The sequence below is a fragment of the Typha angustifolia genome, chromosome 8, assembly GCF_048772165.1.
Source record: "Typha angustifolia cultivar Huaian chromosome 8, ASM4877216v1, whole genome shotgun sequence".
NCBI classification, from domain to species: Eukaryota; Viridiplantae; Streptophyta; class Magnoliopsida; order Poales; family Typhaceae; genus Typha; species Typha angustifolia.
The window spans coordinates 17,314,696-17,331,833 of record NC_133246.1 but is presented as its reverse complement, the minus strand read 5'-3'; the positions used below and the strand labels follow the sequence as shown (position 1 = coordinate 17,331,833).

Here is a 17,138-nt window from a genome sequence, read left to right as displayed (position 1 = left end):
AGCGTCTAACTAGCAGGAGCGAAGACTTCGAGCTCATCATGCAAAAAGGTAAAAATAAAATAAAAAGAAGAAAGATGGAACGAGTAAATGTTTGACGTTACCATGCGTTGATTTATAGGTAACATAGCTAGCATCTCTAGAAGGATTCTTCTGTTGACAAATACGACTTGCTCATTTTGATCCTTATTTTAATATAGGACTAATGTAGATTAATATATATAATACGACCCCTCTTGGTGGCATGCAGTGTTTTACCATCTGAAGCCGGATTCCACGCACAAGTCCTAAATCATCCACCATTGGAGCACAACTAAGAATATTATTTGACAACCATTTCAATTCTTTGACTTTTGAATGATGCCGGCTTCGACTGGCCCACCTGAGGAGTAAAACAATTTCCCATAAAGTTCTTGAACATATTAGCATGACAAAGCCCACACATTTTATGGGCCAATGGGTGTTTGAGAAGGCCATGTAATCTTCTCAAATTGGGCCTCATCATTCGACAACAGCCTACATCACTAGTCCATACGTAGATCCATAGAAATCCTTTGTGCTTTACCTCTTCGTGTCGGTCAGGAAAGAATAATACCTTAGAGTCGGTTGATCCCAAATCCATAAACAAGGGAAATCCTATACTAAAAGCGGCACGCGAATATGTAAGTAAAGATGAGCTTTTAAATTGCATAAGCTCAGGAAAAATCCTTAAATTATCGTATTTTGTAAGACAAAATTTAGAACTTTTTTCTTCTTTATCACAGTTTATTTAGTATGGGTGTCTAGTGTGCTCCCGTGTCTTGTTCCCATTTGGAATCAGAGAGTAATCGGTTCAGATCTGCTCAAGATTTAATCCGACGGCCCAGACAAAACCGAATCGAATTCCCTTCACCAATCACAGGCTCACAGCTTTCGGCCAGCCAAAGACGACCGATCGGGGGAGGAAAAGAACAAACCCCACCCCATCGTCACCTGGTGGAATTGAATCCAACGGCCATAACACATCCGAAGTTTCTAGAAATCTTCTATACTAAAGCTATATAAATTGCACCATCTCCCTACCATTCTCCTCCTCTTATTATTAGGTTACTTCGCTTCTTTGATATTTTTCGTCTTCCTCTCCCCTTCTTCGATCCCTTCGTAGTTTTGTGATGGCCGGAAAGGGAGAGGGTCCGGCGATCGGGATCGATCTAGGAACTACCTATTCCTGCGTCGGTGTGTGGCAGCACGATCGCGTAGAGATCATCGCGAACGACCAGGGAAATCGAACGACTCCATCCTATGTCGCGTTTACCGACACAGAGCGCCTTATCGGAGATGCGGCCAAGAACCAGGTCGCGATGAACCCGATCAACACCGTCTTTGGTGAGACTTTATAGCTCTTTGATATATTTTCGGATAGATCTGTTACATATGTTGATCTTGAGAAGTGTTCTCATGTGGATCTAGATCTTATTGTGATTATTTCTTGTTTCGGGGAGATTTTGTGTCAGATCTGGAGTTGGAAAATAGTTCGTGTTTTATGCATTTTCTCTTGTTTGGATCTGACGTTGAATTAGCCTTGATGCAGATCTGATAGATCTTTTGTTCTTAGATGAGTGTACATCTCGGGGTTGAACGGCTTTCCTTTTCGGTGTGGCTCTCTGATGTCTCTAGACTATTAGATTGTTTCGACTTGACGTGGCTTTTGTTGTCTTTCGTAGCTTCTGTGGTACTCTCAATATGATTAGCCGCTATTTCAAGTTTCGATGGTTTAGATGAACCTTATATTGTTTTGTGTCGGATCTGAAGCTAGAATGAGTGATGCTGTGGTTCTTTTGCTAATGTAAATTTAATATTGTGTGGCGGCGGCAGCCTGTCCTCTTTGATATGATTATTATTGTCATTTATCATATGCTCGGTAGTTATGTGATTTAGATGTTGGTTTTAGGTCGGAATCAACTCTTCTGCTTTATTATTATCTAGATATGCTGTTAATGTTGTTCTCGGTGCATGGCATTTTCTTCTGATGATTACCTTTTTGTAATTTTCAATACTGTTGGAAGAATTGAAAAGGAGTTGCCTCCTATCCTGTTCAGCATTTATTTCTGGTACTTCATAGAATTGTTTATTTGTTCCGCAAGCTCTATTATTATGTGGCATTTGGTTTAGGATACTTCTTTTTTTGGTTAAACAAGTTCCTGACTATGAAGGAACAGATCTTATAATTGCTTATGTTTTTCTTAAATTCAAAAACGTTTTCTAAGAGGCATGTGTTGTGTGCATTGTCAATATTGCCTATGTATATTCTATAACATCTGTAGTCATTTGAATATGTTATTTTTGTACCTTCGTATGTAGAATTCCTTCCATTTTCTATTATGTTTGCTATGCTGGTACTTATTTCTTTAATTGAGGTTTTTTTCTTGGTTTTCTTTAATGCTTCTTTAGATAAAGTGGTCATATGTTAACTCTTTTCATTATTAGTTGCTATTTAGCCTTGATCCTATATATGCTCTAACCATGGTATCTCATTTGTCAATATTTGGTTTCAGACGCAAAACGCTTGATTGGTAGGCGGTTCACAGACAGTTCTGTACAAAGTGACATTAAGCTCTGGCCCTTCAAGGTCATCCCTGGGCCGGGAGACAAACCTATGATTGTTGTTGAATATAAAGGTGAAGAGAAGCAATTTGCAGCAGAAGAGATCTCTTCCATGGTTTTGATAAAGATGCGTGAGATTGCTGAAGCATATTTAGGATCGACCATCAAGAATGCTGTTGTCACTGTCCCAGCTTACTTCAATGACTCACAACGCCAGGCTACCAAGGATGCTGGAGTCATTGCAGGTCTTAATGTCATGCGTATCATTAACGAGCCCACTGCTGCTGCTATTGCCTATGGCCTTGACAAGAAGGCAACCAGCGTCGGGGAGAAGAATGTCCTCATCTTCGACCTTGGAGGTGGTACTTTTGATGTCTCCCTCCTCACTATTGAAGAGGGGATTTTTGAGGTCAAGGCCACCGCTGGAGACACCCATCTCGGAGGTGAGGACTTCGACAATCGTATGGTGAATCACTTTGTGCAAGAATTCAAGAGAAAAAATAAGAAGGATATCAGCGGGAATCCCAGAGCTCTTAGGAGGTTGAGGACTGCTTGTGAGAGAGCGAAGAGGACCCTGTCTTCCACTGCTCAGACCACAATTGAGATTGATTCTCTTTTTGAGGGCATCGATTTCTATTCAACTGTCACTCGTGCTAGATTTGAGGAACTGAACATGGATCTCTTCAGGAAGTGCATGGAGCCAGTTGAGAAGTGCTTGAGGGATGCTAAGATGGACAAGAGCTCTGTCGATGATGTTGTTCTTGTTGGTGGATCTACCAGAATTCCCAGGGTCCAGCAGTTGCTCCAAGACTTCTTCAATGGGAAGGAGCTATGCAAGAGCATCAACCCTGATGAGGCCGTTGCCTACGGTGCTGCAGTCCAAGCTGCCATTTTGAGCGGTGAGGGCAATGAGAAAGTTCAGGACCTCCTCTTGTTGGATGTCACTCCTCTCTCCCTTGGTTTGGAAACTGCTGGAGGAGTCATGACTGTGTTGATTCCAAGAAACACGACCATCCCGACCAAGAAGGAGCAGGTATTCTCTACCTACTCAGACAACCAACCCGGTGTCCTAATCCAAGTATATGAAGGAGAAAGAACGAGAACCAGAGACAACAACTTGCTCGGCAAGTTTGAACTCTCTGGAATCCCTCCTGCACCAAGAGGTGTGCCTCAGATCACTGTGTGCTTTGACATTGACGCCAATGGTATCCTGAATGTGTCTGCGGAGGACAAGACCACTGGGCAGAAGAACAAGATCACCATCACAAACGACAAGGGAAGATTGAGCAAGGATGAGATTGAGAAGATGGTGCAGGAGGCTGAGAAATACAAGTCTGAGGATGAGGAGCACAAGAAGAAGGTTGAGTCAAAGAATGCACTGGAGAACTATGCGTACAACATGAGGAACACTATCAAGGATGATAAGATTGCATCAAAGTTGGGGGCTGAGGATAAGAAGAAGATTGATGATGCTATTGAACAGGCGATTCAGTGGCTGGACAATAACCAGTTGGCAGAAGCTGATGAGTTTGATGACAAGATGAAGGAGCTTGAGAGTCTTTGCAACCCCATTATAGCGAAGATGTATCAAGGTGCAGGTGCAGGTATGGGTGGGGACATGGAGGAAGATGGCCCTGCAGCTGGTGGTAGCAGTGGCCCCGGTCCCAAGATTGAGGAAGTCGATTAAGTCCTTTATGTTACCCATAATTTATATGCTTAAGTACTGTGTTTGGTTTATTTACCGGATCTAGTAGGATCCTACCCTAAAATTGTTGTCGAGAATTTTTGGGCTTGGTATATTGGGCCCTTTTTTTTGTCGTTTTAATTTTGGTTGAAATAATTGGTATACGTTTCTCCATGTTATTACTTATGTGGCTTTTGTTTCATTAACACCCAGAACTCTGACACATATCTGTCATGGTATCTGAACGAGGTTCATCAGATATACTTGCATAAAATTCATTTTCCAGTACTTTACTTACGTAAAAATATTTATGGACCATGCAAGTCCTCCAAATCAACTCTAATATCCCCCACCAAGAACATACTACTACTTTTATATATATATAAAAGGAGAACCATTTCGATTTCATTCCTTATTATGAGTCAAATTCATAGTCATGCATAATTTTGATAAGCTAGTGGTTTTTTTAGGGGGACGGAGACTTTGCAGGCGATAGCGTGGCCGCGGGACTAGGAGGTCAACTTGAGGATCTCGAGGATCTGCTTCTCGTCGGCCTTTCCTGGGGAGATGTTGTTCGATGTTACCTTCGCAATACTGATGCCCATCTGGTCCTTTACTGGTCCCAAAGCCTTCGCTTCCATCCCGTCTCGTTCTCGATAATATCTAGAATTCAAAGATTACAAGAAGAACTCGAACAAACTGATTAAAATGGAGTAGAAGAAGAGAAAGATCGAGTCTCAGTTACCTGATCACCGATCTACGAAGCTATAGTAATATATCCGAACTCCGTGGACTAGACTTACTTCCGACCCATGAGGAGGAGAAGATCTGGATGAGTTTCCAACCGGATTAACCACCGGCGATGGAAGCGGGAGAGAAATGGAAGGACTATTAACAGATAAAATAAAGGAATTAATAGGGAAAAGATCCATCAAACGTAGACGGCTTATCAATTTGATCGATCGGTATTTTCTTATAAGACTTTTTCTCCTTCATCAAATAAAAAGTATATTTTCTAAAGACTATATTATAATTGCTCGAAAAATACGTGCAAGCATCTGCCTAGCAGGAGCGAAGACTTCGACATGCATCTAAGGGGGTGGATGCACTCTTATAAACTATCCACCATTGGAGCACAACTACGAATATAATGATAAGACGACCGTTTGAGATCAGTCGTTGCAACTTTAGATGGTCTCCTTGTCGCATCTTGACGCTGTCTTCGACTGGCCTAGCTAGACAGAAGAGAGAAAAAGCCAGTATTGATCAAAACCATCTAAATAAGCTTCTTTGAGACTGCCATAACGTATAAGAAATGTTCTCCACTGAAGCTATATAAATTCTTCTATCCTCTACCCTTCTCCTCCACTTAATTATTCTAGATTTTCTTCCCCTCTCTCTGATACTTCTGTGATAACTTCTTAGCTTTGTCATGTCCGGACAAGGAGAAGGTCCGGCGATCGGGATCGATCTTGGAACTACCTACTCCTGCGTCGCTGTGTGGCAGCACGATCGCGTAGAGATCATCGCGAACGACCATGGGAATCGGACAACTCCTTCCTATGTCGCATTTACAGACACGGAGCGCCTCATCGGAGATGCGGCCAAGAACCAAGCCGTGAGGAACCCGATCAACACCGTCTTTGGTGAGATTTCTAGCTCTTTGATCTCATCTTTTAGATTAGATTTAGTTGCTTCTTATTAATAGACTAATCATTAGGCTAAACACATAGACTAGTACTTTTTATTATATAAATTAGATATATGAGCTAATCTTACAAAAAAATGAGCCACAAATTAGTCAAAACACAAATCACAACAGATCAAAGCAAGATCATACATACGCAATCTCTTTTTTAACAAAGGAATTTATGTTCATAAATTTTTGAACTGGTAACCTTCTGCCATGAGTATGACCTTCTACCCCTATCTGAGCACGCTGAACATAGATCTATTGATCTTGAAAAATGATCTCATATGGATCTAGATATTTTGACAATTATGTTTTTTAGTATTTTTAGGACTGTACTTGAATTCAGTAGAGGTTTTCTTTTTCTCTCGTTCTGTTATAAAAATATAAATTATGAGTAGACAGTAATTATTATTCTAGGATTAATATTAAGAATTAGAACAGTGTAGCGAAGGATTAATATTAAGAATATTATTAATTCTATGCTGTTTATATTTGGTTTGCTGCCACTTTTTTTCTTTAGTTGAGTTTTTTTCTTGGTTATCATTCTTAGTGCTTCCAGAATAGTGATGAGAACTCCTCTTTTCTTTGTACGTTGCTGTTTGATATATATTTGCTAATGGAGGTGGCTCAAAATGTATACATTTGATTTTAGACGCAAAACGCTTGATTGGTAGGCGGTTCACAGATAGTTGTGTACAAAGTGACATTAACTACTGGCCCTTCAAGGTCATCTCTGGTCGGGGAGACAGGCCTATGATTGTCGTCGAATACAAAGGTGAAGAGAAGCAATTCACAGCAGAAGAGATCTCTTCCATGGTTTTGATAAAGATGCGTGAAATTGCTGAAGCATATCTGGGATCGACCGTCAAGAATGCCGTCGTCACCGTCCCAGCTTACTTCAATGACTCGCAACGGCAGGCTACAAAGGATGCCGGATTCATTGCAGATCTAAATATCATGCGTATCATCAGCGAGCCCACTGCTGCTGCCATCGCCTATGGCCTTGACAAGAAGGGAAGCATCACTGGTGAGAAGAACGTGCTCATCTTCGACCTTGGAGGTGGTACTTTTAATGTCTCTCTGCTCACAATTGAAGAGGGGATTTTTGAGGTCAAGGCCACTGCTGGAGACACCCATCTCGGAGGTGAGGACTTCGACAACCGTATGGTGGATCACTTTCTTAAGGAATTCAAGCGAAAAAGGAAGAAGGATATCAGTGGAAATTCCAGGGCTCTCAGGAAGCTGAAGACTGCTTGTGAGAGGGCGAAGGTGATCCTGTCATCCACTGTCCAGACCACCACAATTGAGATTGATTCCCTTCTCAGTGGTGGCATTGATTTCTACTCAACTGTCACTCGTGCCAACTTTGAGGAGCTGAACATGGATCTCTTCAGGAAGTGCATGGACATAGTCGACAAGTGTTTGAGGGATGCTAAGATGGACAAGAGCTCTGTCGATAACGTTGTTCTTGTTGGTGGATCTACTAGAATTCCCAGGGTTCAGCAGTTGCTCCAAGACTTCTTCAATGGAAAGGAGCTCTGCAAGAGCATCAACCCTGATGAGGCCGTTGCTTACGGCGCCGCTGTCCAAGCTGCCATTTTGAACGGTTGGGGCAATGCGAAAGTTCAGGACGTCATCTTGTTGGATGTCGCTCCTCTCTCCCTTGGTTTGGAAACTGCTGGAGGAGTCATGACTGTGTTGGTTCCAAGAAACACAACCATCCCGATCAAGACGGAGCAGGTATTCTCTATCATCTCAGACAGTCGACACTTCTCCCTCAACCAAGACTTTGAGGGATTAGACATTAACAACTTCCGCCTCCCCATCGAAGTCGACGACGTCGAAGGAACGTTCCATGTCCTCATCCAAGTCTATGAGGGAGAAAGAACGAGAACCAGAGACAACAACTTGCTGGGCAAGTTTGAACTCTCTGGGATCCTTCCCGCAAGAAGAAGTTTGCCTCAGATCACCGTGTGCTTCGACATTGATGCCAATGGTATCTTGAATGTCTCCGCGGAGAACAACACCAATGGCCAGAAGAACAAGATCACCATCACCAATGACAAAGGAAGGCTCAGCAAGGATGAGATTGAGAAGATGGTGCAGGAGGCCAAGAAATACAAGTCTGAGGATGAGGAGCACAAGAAGAAGGTCGAGAGGAAGAACCAATTGGAGAACTACGCGTACAACATGAGGAACACTATTAAGGTGATCGAAGATGCTATCGAGCAGGCGATCCAGTGGTTGGACGACAACCAGTTGGCAGGAGCCAATGAGTTTGAAGACAAGATGAAGGAGTTGGAAAGTCTCTGCAACCCCATCATCGCCAAGATGCATCAGCGGTGCCGGTGCCGGTGCCGGTCCCAAGATCGAGGAAGTCGATTAAGTCCTTAATAGTAGTCATAATTTACATGCTTAATAACTGCTTGGGGCCCTGCCTTGTCCTTTTAATCCTTTTAATTTTGGTTCAAATTCTCGTTATACATTTCTCCATCTTATTACTTATGGCTATTCTATTCCATCAACGCACAAAACTCTGATCCTTAATCTCATGTTTCCAAAGAAGTAGAGTAAGAGCTTCGACATTATTTTGCCAGGGTAATACGCCAGTGAAATATCCGAATAGTTGGCTAATTAGTTAGCGGGTTGATGTATTACTAATCCTGTTGTCACATGAAAGAATGCTAGAATTTGGATTGTGACAGATAGATTTCTTAAGGAGGATGACAGAGATGTAAAATTACTAAGAAATGGTAGGACTTCATATACTTTTACAAATCAATTCAACGCAGATATGCTTTTGCTTATCCACTAAATATAATATGCTCTACATTTTCCTTTCGTCATGCCTGCTATTTAGATCGGTATCAAATAAATTCAAAAGTAAAAAATTGCGAGGCTAGTTGCATCTCTTTCTGTTCTACAATCTACTTCATTGATTCAGCCTAGTAACTCTTGACATTTTGAAGAGCTTCTTCCAGGTCTCCCAGCAATGCTGCAGAATTAAAGCTTCATTATCTTTTGTTTCTTGCTTGAAGAATGAGAACCTGAACTCTTCTCCGTTGGTACAGTTGAGGAAGACCACCACTAGCCACTGTTTTCAGGACCTTTGCAAGGATCTCAGATCCCTTTCGGTCAATGGATAAATTTTTTTTAAAAAAAACCATTGCACATCTACTTTCCAGTAAATGTCTGGTTTATTCCAGAGCACACATCTCAAGTGCTTACCGCCTCTCATCGTTAGATTTCGACTCAGAAGTTTTGCATTATAATCTGAAAATTTACAGAGTTCAGTGAATCATTTCCAGCTATATATATATATATATATATATATCGAAGCTCATAGGACAAAAGCATTGCTTGTTTGTCCATTCAACACTTTGAGCCTTTACATTCAGCGAAACAAATGACTGATCAACAACGTGCCCCTATCTACATTAATAATAGAAGAACAGCACAACCGAATGCGCTGCAAGGAACACAAGGTGATAATTATGGCTGAGAGAGGCAGCTGAGGGTACCATTATTTGCAAATGAACTCGGTACGAGCAAGGAAGCGTAAGGGTATATATCTGAGTATGCTTTCTTGATGGTGTTCTCGCTCACACCGGTGGCAAGCGCAATATCTGCACCATCATCATTCAAGTAACAAAATGTTGATACCTCATATCTAAATATAATGAGAAACCAATGACGTATAGAAGCCTATAAACAACACCTTTGAGAGGCTTCTTGATATTTGATAGCTGTGTCATCATGTAAATCACAGCTGCTGCCACAGACACAGGAGATCTCCTGCACAAGCATTGTAATGTTTTGGAAATGAACAAGAGCAAGTTGGATTCAGATACCTACGTCTTATGTACAGAGTGTGACATTGATTCCTATACTTGTTTCCCCCTGTTGAGGGAATCAAGGATGCTGATTGCATTTCGCTGTCTCTATAAATAGTTGATACTAACTTCAGAAACTTATACTGCTAATTCTAGCAAGATAACTAATAAAGCTAGTAGTGCAAGAAAGCTCAACATCAAATATTTAATTAAGGTTTAAATCATTCTTATTTCTCTCACAGACATTTGAAAGCTTCAGACGTTCTTATCAGAATTGGATTCTACCATTCACAAAATCCTGAAGCGAATTCTAAATCAGAGTTGCTATTGAAGTTCCTGGAAAAGAGAAATTTAATGACCCTTTTGATTCCCTAAACTGAAAATTTTGTAAAATTGTTGATGGATAATAGATACTTAGTACTTCCTCTTTATTATGTAGAAACATGTGATATGAATGTAGATACGATTTGGTAATATAACAGACTGTACATAATCCCTCATCAAGCTTGTTTATCTCCATTCTAACTCTCTGTTTCTTTATCTCGTTTGATCAAACAATGCTCAGATTAGGTACCAGTCCACTTATGATACTAAAGATTCTCATAAAGAAGACGAGGTTCTATAATAGTAGAATCATTAGTATCATGACTCACAGTCTCGCAGATAAGAATACACATTAGAGCATTGTTATGAAAATAGATTACCTTATATCAATATCATCCAAATTCTTGATTACTTCTTGTGCAACCTTAACCGTTTCGTTCGGCAATCCAAGGCTAGAGCAAAAGCGTCTCTGTGAACGAAAAACAACATAAAGCAAAAGGACTCAAACAAGTTACAAGGCCTAAACAATGGAAAGAACTTTTTAATATCTGCATTACTTGAAAGATTTCTAAATCAGAGATGATGTATAATTTGTTATGGAATCATCAGACTTACCAAGAAAACTCCAGGATTTATTACGCCGTCCTCCTTTGATTGACCCAACCTAGTCAGCTCTGATTCAATGCGGCTGACATACTGACCAATTTTCTTCTTGGGAGCTCCATTGGCAACAGTACATATTTCTAGTTCAAAATAAAATTACCAGGTTACATAATTTACAAACAGAATATATACACATACTCCATGATTTCAAATAATTTGTTTACCGTTCATTGTTCGTGGGGTATGCTCCAGTCGACAAGCAACAAATAAGCATGCAGCTAGAAAAGCATCTTGACTTCTTCCACAGAGAATCTTCTCCTTTTCAACTGATTTATATATCTCCTTGGCGCGATCCTTCAAAGTAAAATTCAGATGTCAGGCAACCATGCTCCATGCTATACTCCAGTTGCATATTCTACAAAGATAATCACGAGTTTCTAGTTTGTAGATAGAATTATGAACAAGAACAAAGAAATATATATAATTAGCATTCTAAGAGAGAAAAAAAAAATAAAACTCATACCTTGATAGTGGTAAGGAGACACAACCTGAAACATTGGAGAAAAGGAAAAGTTACATCAGTAACTCCTAAATAATTTGCATATATAGTCAAAACAAGTAAAGATTTATAACTTACTCTGACTACAAGTAATATACAGGGAACCTCAAAAATTGTACGTACCCAAAGAATAGTTTAACTTATGAAGGCAGACACTTTCATTGCATATAGTTTAACTTCTTTTAAAGAGAATTGGGGAGGGTTAAATCTTCATTTGGTAATATAATTAAGGGTTAAATATATTTTATCTTTCATTTATCTCCTGAATTTTAAAAAATCTCAAATCAATTTTTATACTTATGATTAAACTAAAATTATTAATTTTTCAGTTAAATTTAACTAGGTGAAACCAAAATGACTAAAATGTCTCTATTATGTTTGTTAGAGAAACATGCATAATTTGAGAGAATACAACTATATTACTAAATAACTATGTTACTTGATTAAATTTAATAGAAAAGCTAGTATTTTTATTTTAATCATAAGTATAAAAACTGATTTAATATTTTTGAAAATAAAATAAAATGATTTTGAATATAAATACAGTAAGTACTGTAATATACAAATACATTTAACTCTAAAGAAACACTCTAAAACCCTAACATATGAATCATAATACGCAGTAGAGACTAGAATCCTCTCTTAAAAGAATGTTGGGTTGTTATAATCTCAATATATCCAGCAAAGCTGAAACCATTATTTATCTCACTAGTTGACTAAAGGGATCTCGAAATATTAGAGAGAGAGAGAGAGAGAGAGACCAAAAGACACACACATGTCATAAATTTGTAACGTAAACCCGAAACTGAAGGAGACTAACTATATACTTTGGCGTCGTAAGATGTACCTATCGCTCATGGCGGAGATGGCATCGAAAGCTCGAACAAGCGCTCTTTTGGGATCAACGAAGCGTTCACTCTTCAAATTTACCGACCTGGGGAGGGAGGAGGTACGGCCACCGCCAGAAGAAGTCGAGATGACGATGGTTTCGGGGGAGCCGTCGTCAAGGAGTGGGTTAACTCGGCCGCCGACGCGGTTGGGGTCGTTGCTGCGCGAATCGTCGGCGAATTGGCGCCACTCCTGAGTCTCGTCGACCATGCGCGCCTCCAGTACGAGGCCGCACTCCGTGCAGATGCAGTCGCCGGTCGTGCGGTCGAACACCGTCACGGTGCTCGCCCGGCAGTCCAAACAATAAGATATCTCATCCCCCATATCCTTCTCTCTTCTTGATTTGATTGCAAAGAAGAAAGAAGTTGATAAGAATGAATGCAAGAAAAGAGCTGCGGCTTCCTATTTTATAGGGGGGGGGGGCATCAGTTCGTTACGGAGTCAATCAGTCTAGTCTAGTCAAAGTCGGATTCGGATCATAAAAACGAACTGGATTCGGAATTGGAATAAAGTGGGCGGGGAGAGTATATTTGCTCGGGCGTTCGCATAAAAGTTCGTCTCGGGAGCGCAAAACAAAAGATCTTAACAAAGGTAGAGGACTCCCGAGGTTCGATCACCGCACAGCCGGGGTGGTGGAATGAAAGGGTCATCGGGCTTCGATCGAGAGCGGCACATCGCCTTCCTGGAGATGATGCTGGAGGAGCTACCGGAGGAGTACGCGACCCAGGAGATCAACCGCCTCACCCTCGCCTACTTCGCTGTCTCCGGCCTCGCCATCCTCCGCGCCCTAGATCGGGTACCTTTTCTTGGATCCGCCCAATTACTACCTCCAAATCACCCCTAATTCTTAGTTCCTCCATCGATCCAAAAAAAACTCTCAGATCTACTCCTAATAATTATTCGACGATCGTTTTCTTTTTTCTTTATTCTTTTTCTTTAGGTTGACAAGGATCAAATTGCCAGTTGGGTTTTATCCTTCCAATCTCATCCAAGAGACAATTTTGACTTGGATAATGGTAATTCTTTGAATCCTTCTCTACGCGTTTATTTGTTCTCTCTAGATTATAACACATAGTGTGAATAATTAAGTAACTCTGTCTCAGGGCAATTTTTTGGTTTCTCTGGTTCTAGGACTTCTCAATTCTTTAGCCATAATAGTGAGGTATTCCGCTGCTTATTTGCTTTATTTTGTTGTTTAATTTTATATATTCGATGTTAGATATTTACTTTTGAGAGTTTGTTATTATCTTATTTCTGCAGATTTCAAGTCACAATGTTAGTAATTTAGCAAGTACCTATTCCGCTCTCGCCATTTTGAAGATGGTTGGATACGATTTGTCTGATATCGATTCTGAAGCACTTTTGATCTCAATGAGGAAGCTTCAACAATCGGATGGAAGGTATACATGCCATCTCTGATTGAATTTAAGTATATCTCTTTAAGTGTAGAGACAGACATGTAGCTAGTTTGACATATTTCTGCATACAATTCATTGTTTCTCCTTCAATTGAAGGGCATCACGACTGTTAAGATTATTCGACTTTGAGCAGAAAAATAAAAAAAACCTGTTTTGACAAGATAGTGGAGTGTACGTCTCATCTACTAGGCCAGTGGGCTCTATTTTGCTATACTTTGTCTTCTGTGAATATACCACTAGAAAAAGATCCTTTATTTTGAATGCTGTTGCATGTGGATTGTGGACCTCTTCTTATATGTGCAGGTAGGAATACTCTAGCAATTAGGAAGTATACATATGTTTGCAACTGACAAATTGGCATGCCTACTTTATGTAATCATTGTGATCAATAAAGATATTTCCAATTACTTTTACATCTGTGGTTGGATGTCTGTGTTATGTAGAGATGACAAATGCCAAACCACTTGCATATCATCTGCACCGAGATATTTATGCCAAGTTGATGATCTAAATAGATAGCATTATTTCTTGGATTCCATTTGAATTTTGAAGAAACTACTTTTTTTTACACATTTCCTGACAGCTTTATGCCAATATGTTTTGGGGCAGAAAGAGACCTCCGCTTTGTGTATTGTGCTGGTGAGAAAATTTTGCATGTTCCTTTCTTCCATTTTGCTAGTTATGTTCAGTTATATCGTTAAATTTGTTTTTCAGCTGCCATCTCTTTCATGCTAAATAACTGGACTGGAATGGACAAAGAAAAGGCCAAAGAATATATACTTAAATGCCAAGTAAGTGGGTCAAGAAGCTCTGGATGCCTCTTTTTCTAAGATGACCACTGTACTCTTGAATTCCCTAGCAAATCCTAATGTTTCTATATATTTTCTACAGTCATATGATGGTGGCTTTGGCCTAGTACCAGGTGCTGAATCTCATGGTAAGCTGATTTTCTATTGCTGATATTGCTATGTCCTTTTCACATCCTTAATTTTCAGCTAAAAGTAGTTATTGTATTTGCAGAATGTATTTACATTCGTATCTGAGTCACCTTCTGTTAAATCTCTATATCTTCTATGCAATGTTCATTTCTCTCTTTGCTGTGTGTATATGTCATGAATACTAGGATGTGTATAGGGTAGTACTATGGGAGCTTGTATCTCTAGACTGGTTTGTTCATCTTCACTGGTTCATGATGTTCTCATAGACAAGTCTTCTCAGAATTCCCTTGTCTGTATATCATTAGCGTTACGACTTATCGTGTCTACTTATTCAGCATTTCTTCACTGAGGGCCGAACTTCTATCATCGTCTTAGTGACACAGGTGGAGCGGCTTACTGTGCAGTTGCAGCTCTCCAGCTGATGGGCTTTTTGGAAAGTGATATTTCATCTATATCAGCAGTGTCCTCCCCCATTGATGTGCCACTGCTTATAGAATGGAGCTTGCAGGTACATTTTGTTTAAAGCATTCACTTAGCAGATGATACGGTGTCCCCTTATGAGAAAAACCCTCAGGCACAGTGTGCACTTACATAACAGAGTTGGATATCAACTTGTGGCAGCAATTTAGAACCTTAAGTATATTTTTGCAATCCAGTGCAGGCATATTTCAAAGTCAGCTAAGGCTTGTAATGACCACTACAGTTAGTTACTTTTGTTTTTCTTCACAGAGCACCTCTTAGCATGTCAAGAATTTTTTTAAAAAATTAAAAGAATAAAAGAAAGAGTAAATTAATTTCCAATGTTACCTACAAGAACATACTTTAAATTATTTTGATGACAAGGCGAAAGCAGCTGCAGTTATCTAAGAGCGGATAGCCTAATTTCATTCTTTGCTGCTATAGAGACAAGTGACCGATGGCGGATTTCAAGGCAGAGCCAACAAGCCCAGCGATACATGTTATGCATTTTGGTATGTACAGGTAGTTCTTTTTGCAGGCACCAGCAGCATATGTTCTCAAAGGGGAACATAAAAGAAAATTGACAATATTTCTTATTCGTTTCTCTGGTCATTCTGTTTCATGCAGGGTTGGTGGTGTCCTCAAGATATTAGGTGCCCACAAGTTCTTAGACAGTGATGCTATACGTAATTTCCTGCTATCTTGCCAATCACCGGTACTGCTGTTTTGTCTTCTCCCATCAGTAGCTACATTTATGTTGAATTCCTTGCTTCTATTCTTACTTGTTCTTTTCCTCTTGTTGTCTGCATCAGTATGGTGGCTTCACAAAGTTTCCCAACGACCGGATACCTGATATTTACCATTCTTATTATGGATTTGCTGCACTGAGCTTGTTGGACGAGCAAGGACTCCACCCACTATGTGTTGAACTCGGAATCACAATATCAGATCATGGAGATTGAGCAACTCTCATTTGTCTTTCTTGCTTTCAAGTGATCTAATTTATGAGCATTGCGGACAAAGAATCAGTAACCTGATGCAGATATTTGCTGGAGATAAGACTGAACGGCGATAAGGTATTTACATTGAAGACTGGAAATAGTTAAGAGTTCAGGGCCTTAAATGTTTATCTTATGTGTCTCAGTGGATTGCTGCAATGGCTTATTTTATTCAATATGTGTTGTACCAATAAGTAAATTATTCTCTCCCAAGAAACCAGTTCAGGTTCATCCGTTACAGTTTTGTGGACACTAAGGCAGACCTTAGAAACAGGAGATGGTGTACATAATAAAACTTAAGGTGTAACCCTCGTGAATTTTGTTAGCCTTGTCTTTATCCAACTTTTGTATTGGGATATTCTTTAACGTCTAGGTGGGGGAGAAAAGCACGGCAAAGATAAGTGCATCTTTTACCACAAAGCATTGCCGTTAATTAAATTCATTTCTCTGGATGTCATACTAACAGCATGTATAAAGATCATGCGATATGGTCCAGAACAACACCAAGGCAAATCACACATATAAACACTTCAGCATACAGATCATGAAAGGCTTACCACCATAATAGAGATAATATGATCTATTGTCACAATCAGTTCTAAAGAGGTTGGAAAGATTATGAACAATGGATATTATGTTCATCGCCTGCCATACCATTCTGCTCTCATGGTGTGAAAATAGCAACTTAAAATACACAAAAGAATATAAAAGTTTCTCTCATCTAATGTAGATGCTCTCCATATGAAAGAGAGTAGCTTTGGAAAACAAAAACAAAAAATAATTCTATCTGCCAGGCAAGTCGCTGTAAATGGTAGTTGATGATCTTGCTGGATTTTTAGGTTTTCTGATCTGCAAAAAGAACAATATAGTCTCTCTCTCTCTCTCTCTCTCTCTCTCTCTCTCTCTCTCTCTCTCTCTCTCTCTTTTTTTTTTAAAAAAAAATAAGACCAATATGTTCATAAACATAATAAGAACAGTTCAGAAGGCTTAAATAAACCCTCAAATAATGCAGAGGCAACCATTGAAGGGACTTAATTATTTGTTGGATTTAGTTAGCCGTCAAATGAATCCAAGTACCTTCACCTTAATCACTTCAATTACAACTATCATGGGAACCAACAAACTACAATCGTGACATAGATCTATATAAATTAATGCACT

At 39.8% G+C, this 17,138-nt stretch overlaps 3 protein-coding genes and 1 pseudogene across 4 annotated transcripts; 3 read left to right on the top strand and 1 right to left on the bottom strand.

Annotated features, from left to right (window-relative positions):
• Positions 1-1,066: 1,066 nt before the first annotated feature.
• LOC140766200 (heat shock cognate 70 kDa protein 2-like) lies at positions 1,067-4,450 on the top strand. The gene is made up of 2 exons (XM_073105667.1): positions 1,067-1,362; positions 2,532-4,450. The coding sequence occupies exons 1-2, from the start codon at positions 1,149-1,151 to the stop codon at positions 4,265-4,267; spliced, it is 1,950 nt and encodes a 649-aa protein (XP_072961768.1). The 5' UTR covers positions 1,067-1,148; the 3' UTR covers positions 4,268-4,450.
• Positions 4,451-5,590: 1,140 nt separating this feature from the next.
• Positions 5,591-8,509, top strand: LOC140765431 (heat shock cognate 70 kDa protein 2-like; annotated as a pseudogene).
• Positions 8,510-9,281: 772 nt separating this feature from the next.
• Positions 9,282-12,488, bottom strand: LOC140765089 (transcription initiation factor IIB-like). The gene is made up of 7 exons (XM_073104004.1): positions 12,124-12,488; positions 11,241-11,265; positions 10,942-11,071; positions 10,730-10,857; positions 10,495-10,583; positions 9,676-9,752; positions 9,282-9,583 (listed from the first exon to the last, which is right to left on the bottom strand). The coding sequence occupies exons 1-7, from the start codon at positions 12,486-12,488 to the stop codon at positions 9,450-9,452; spliced, it is 948 nt and encodes a 315-aa protein (XP_072960105.1). The 3' UTR covers positions 9,282-9,449.
• A 217-nt stretch (positions 12,489-12,705) lies between these two features.
• On the top strand, positions 12,706-16,302 carry LOC140764816 (geranylgeranyl transferase type-1 subunit beta). 2 transcript variants are annotated; one of them, XM_073103603.1, is made up of 11 exons: positions 12,706-12,960; positions 13,105-13,180; positions 13,268-13,326; positions 13,425-13,564; positions 14,166-14,221; positions 14,297-14,373; positions 14,474-14,519; positions 14,904-15,028; positions 15,424-15,501; positions 15,607-15,694; positions 15,792-15,932. In XM_073103603.1, the coding sequence occupies exons 1-10, from the start codon at positions 12,802-12,804 to the stop codon at positions 15,655-15,657; spliced, it is 867 nt and encodes a 288-aa protein (XP_072959704.1). In that variant the 5' UTR covers positions 12,706-12,801; the 3' UTR covers positions 15,658-15,694; positions 15,792-15,932. The 2 variants fall into 2 exon arrangements, with proteins under 2 accessions (XP_072959704.1, XP_072959703.1); XM_073103602.1 differs by having other exon boundaries at positions 12,707-12,960; positions 15,424-15,491; positions 15,792-16,302.
• Positions 16,303-17,138: the final 836 nt, after the last annotated feature.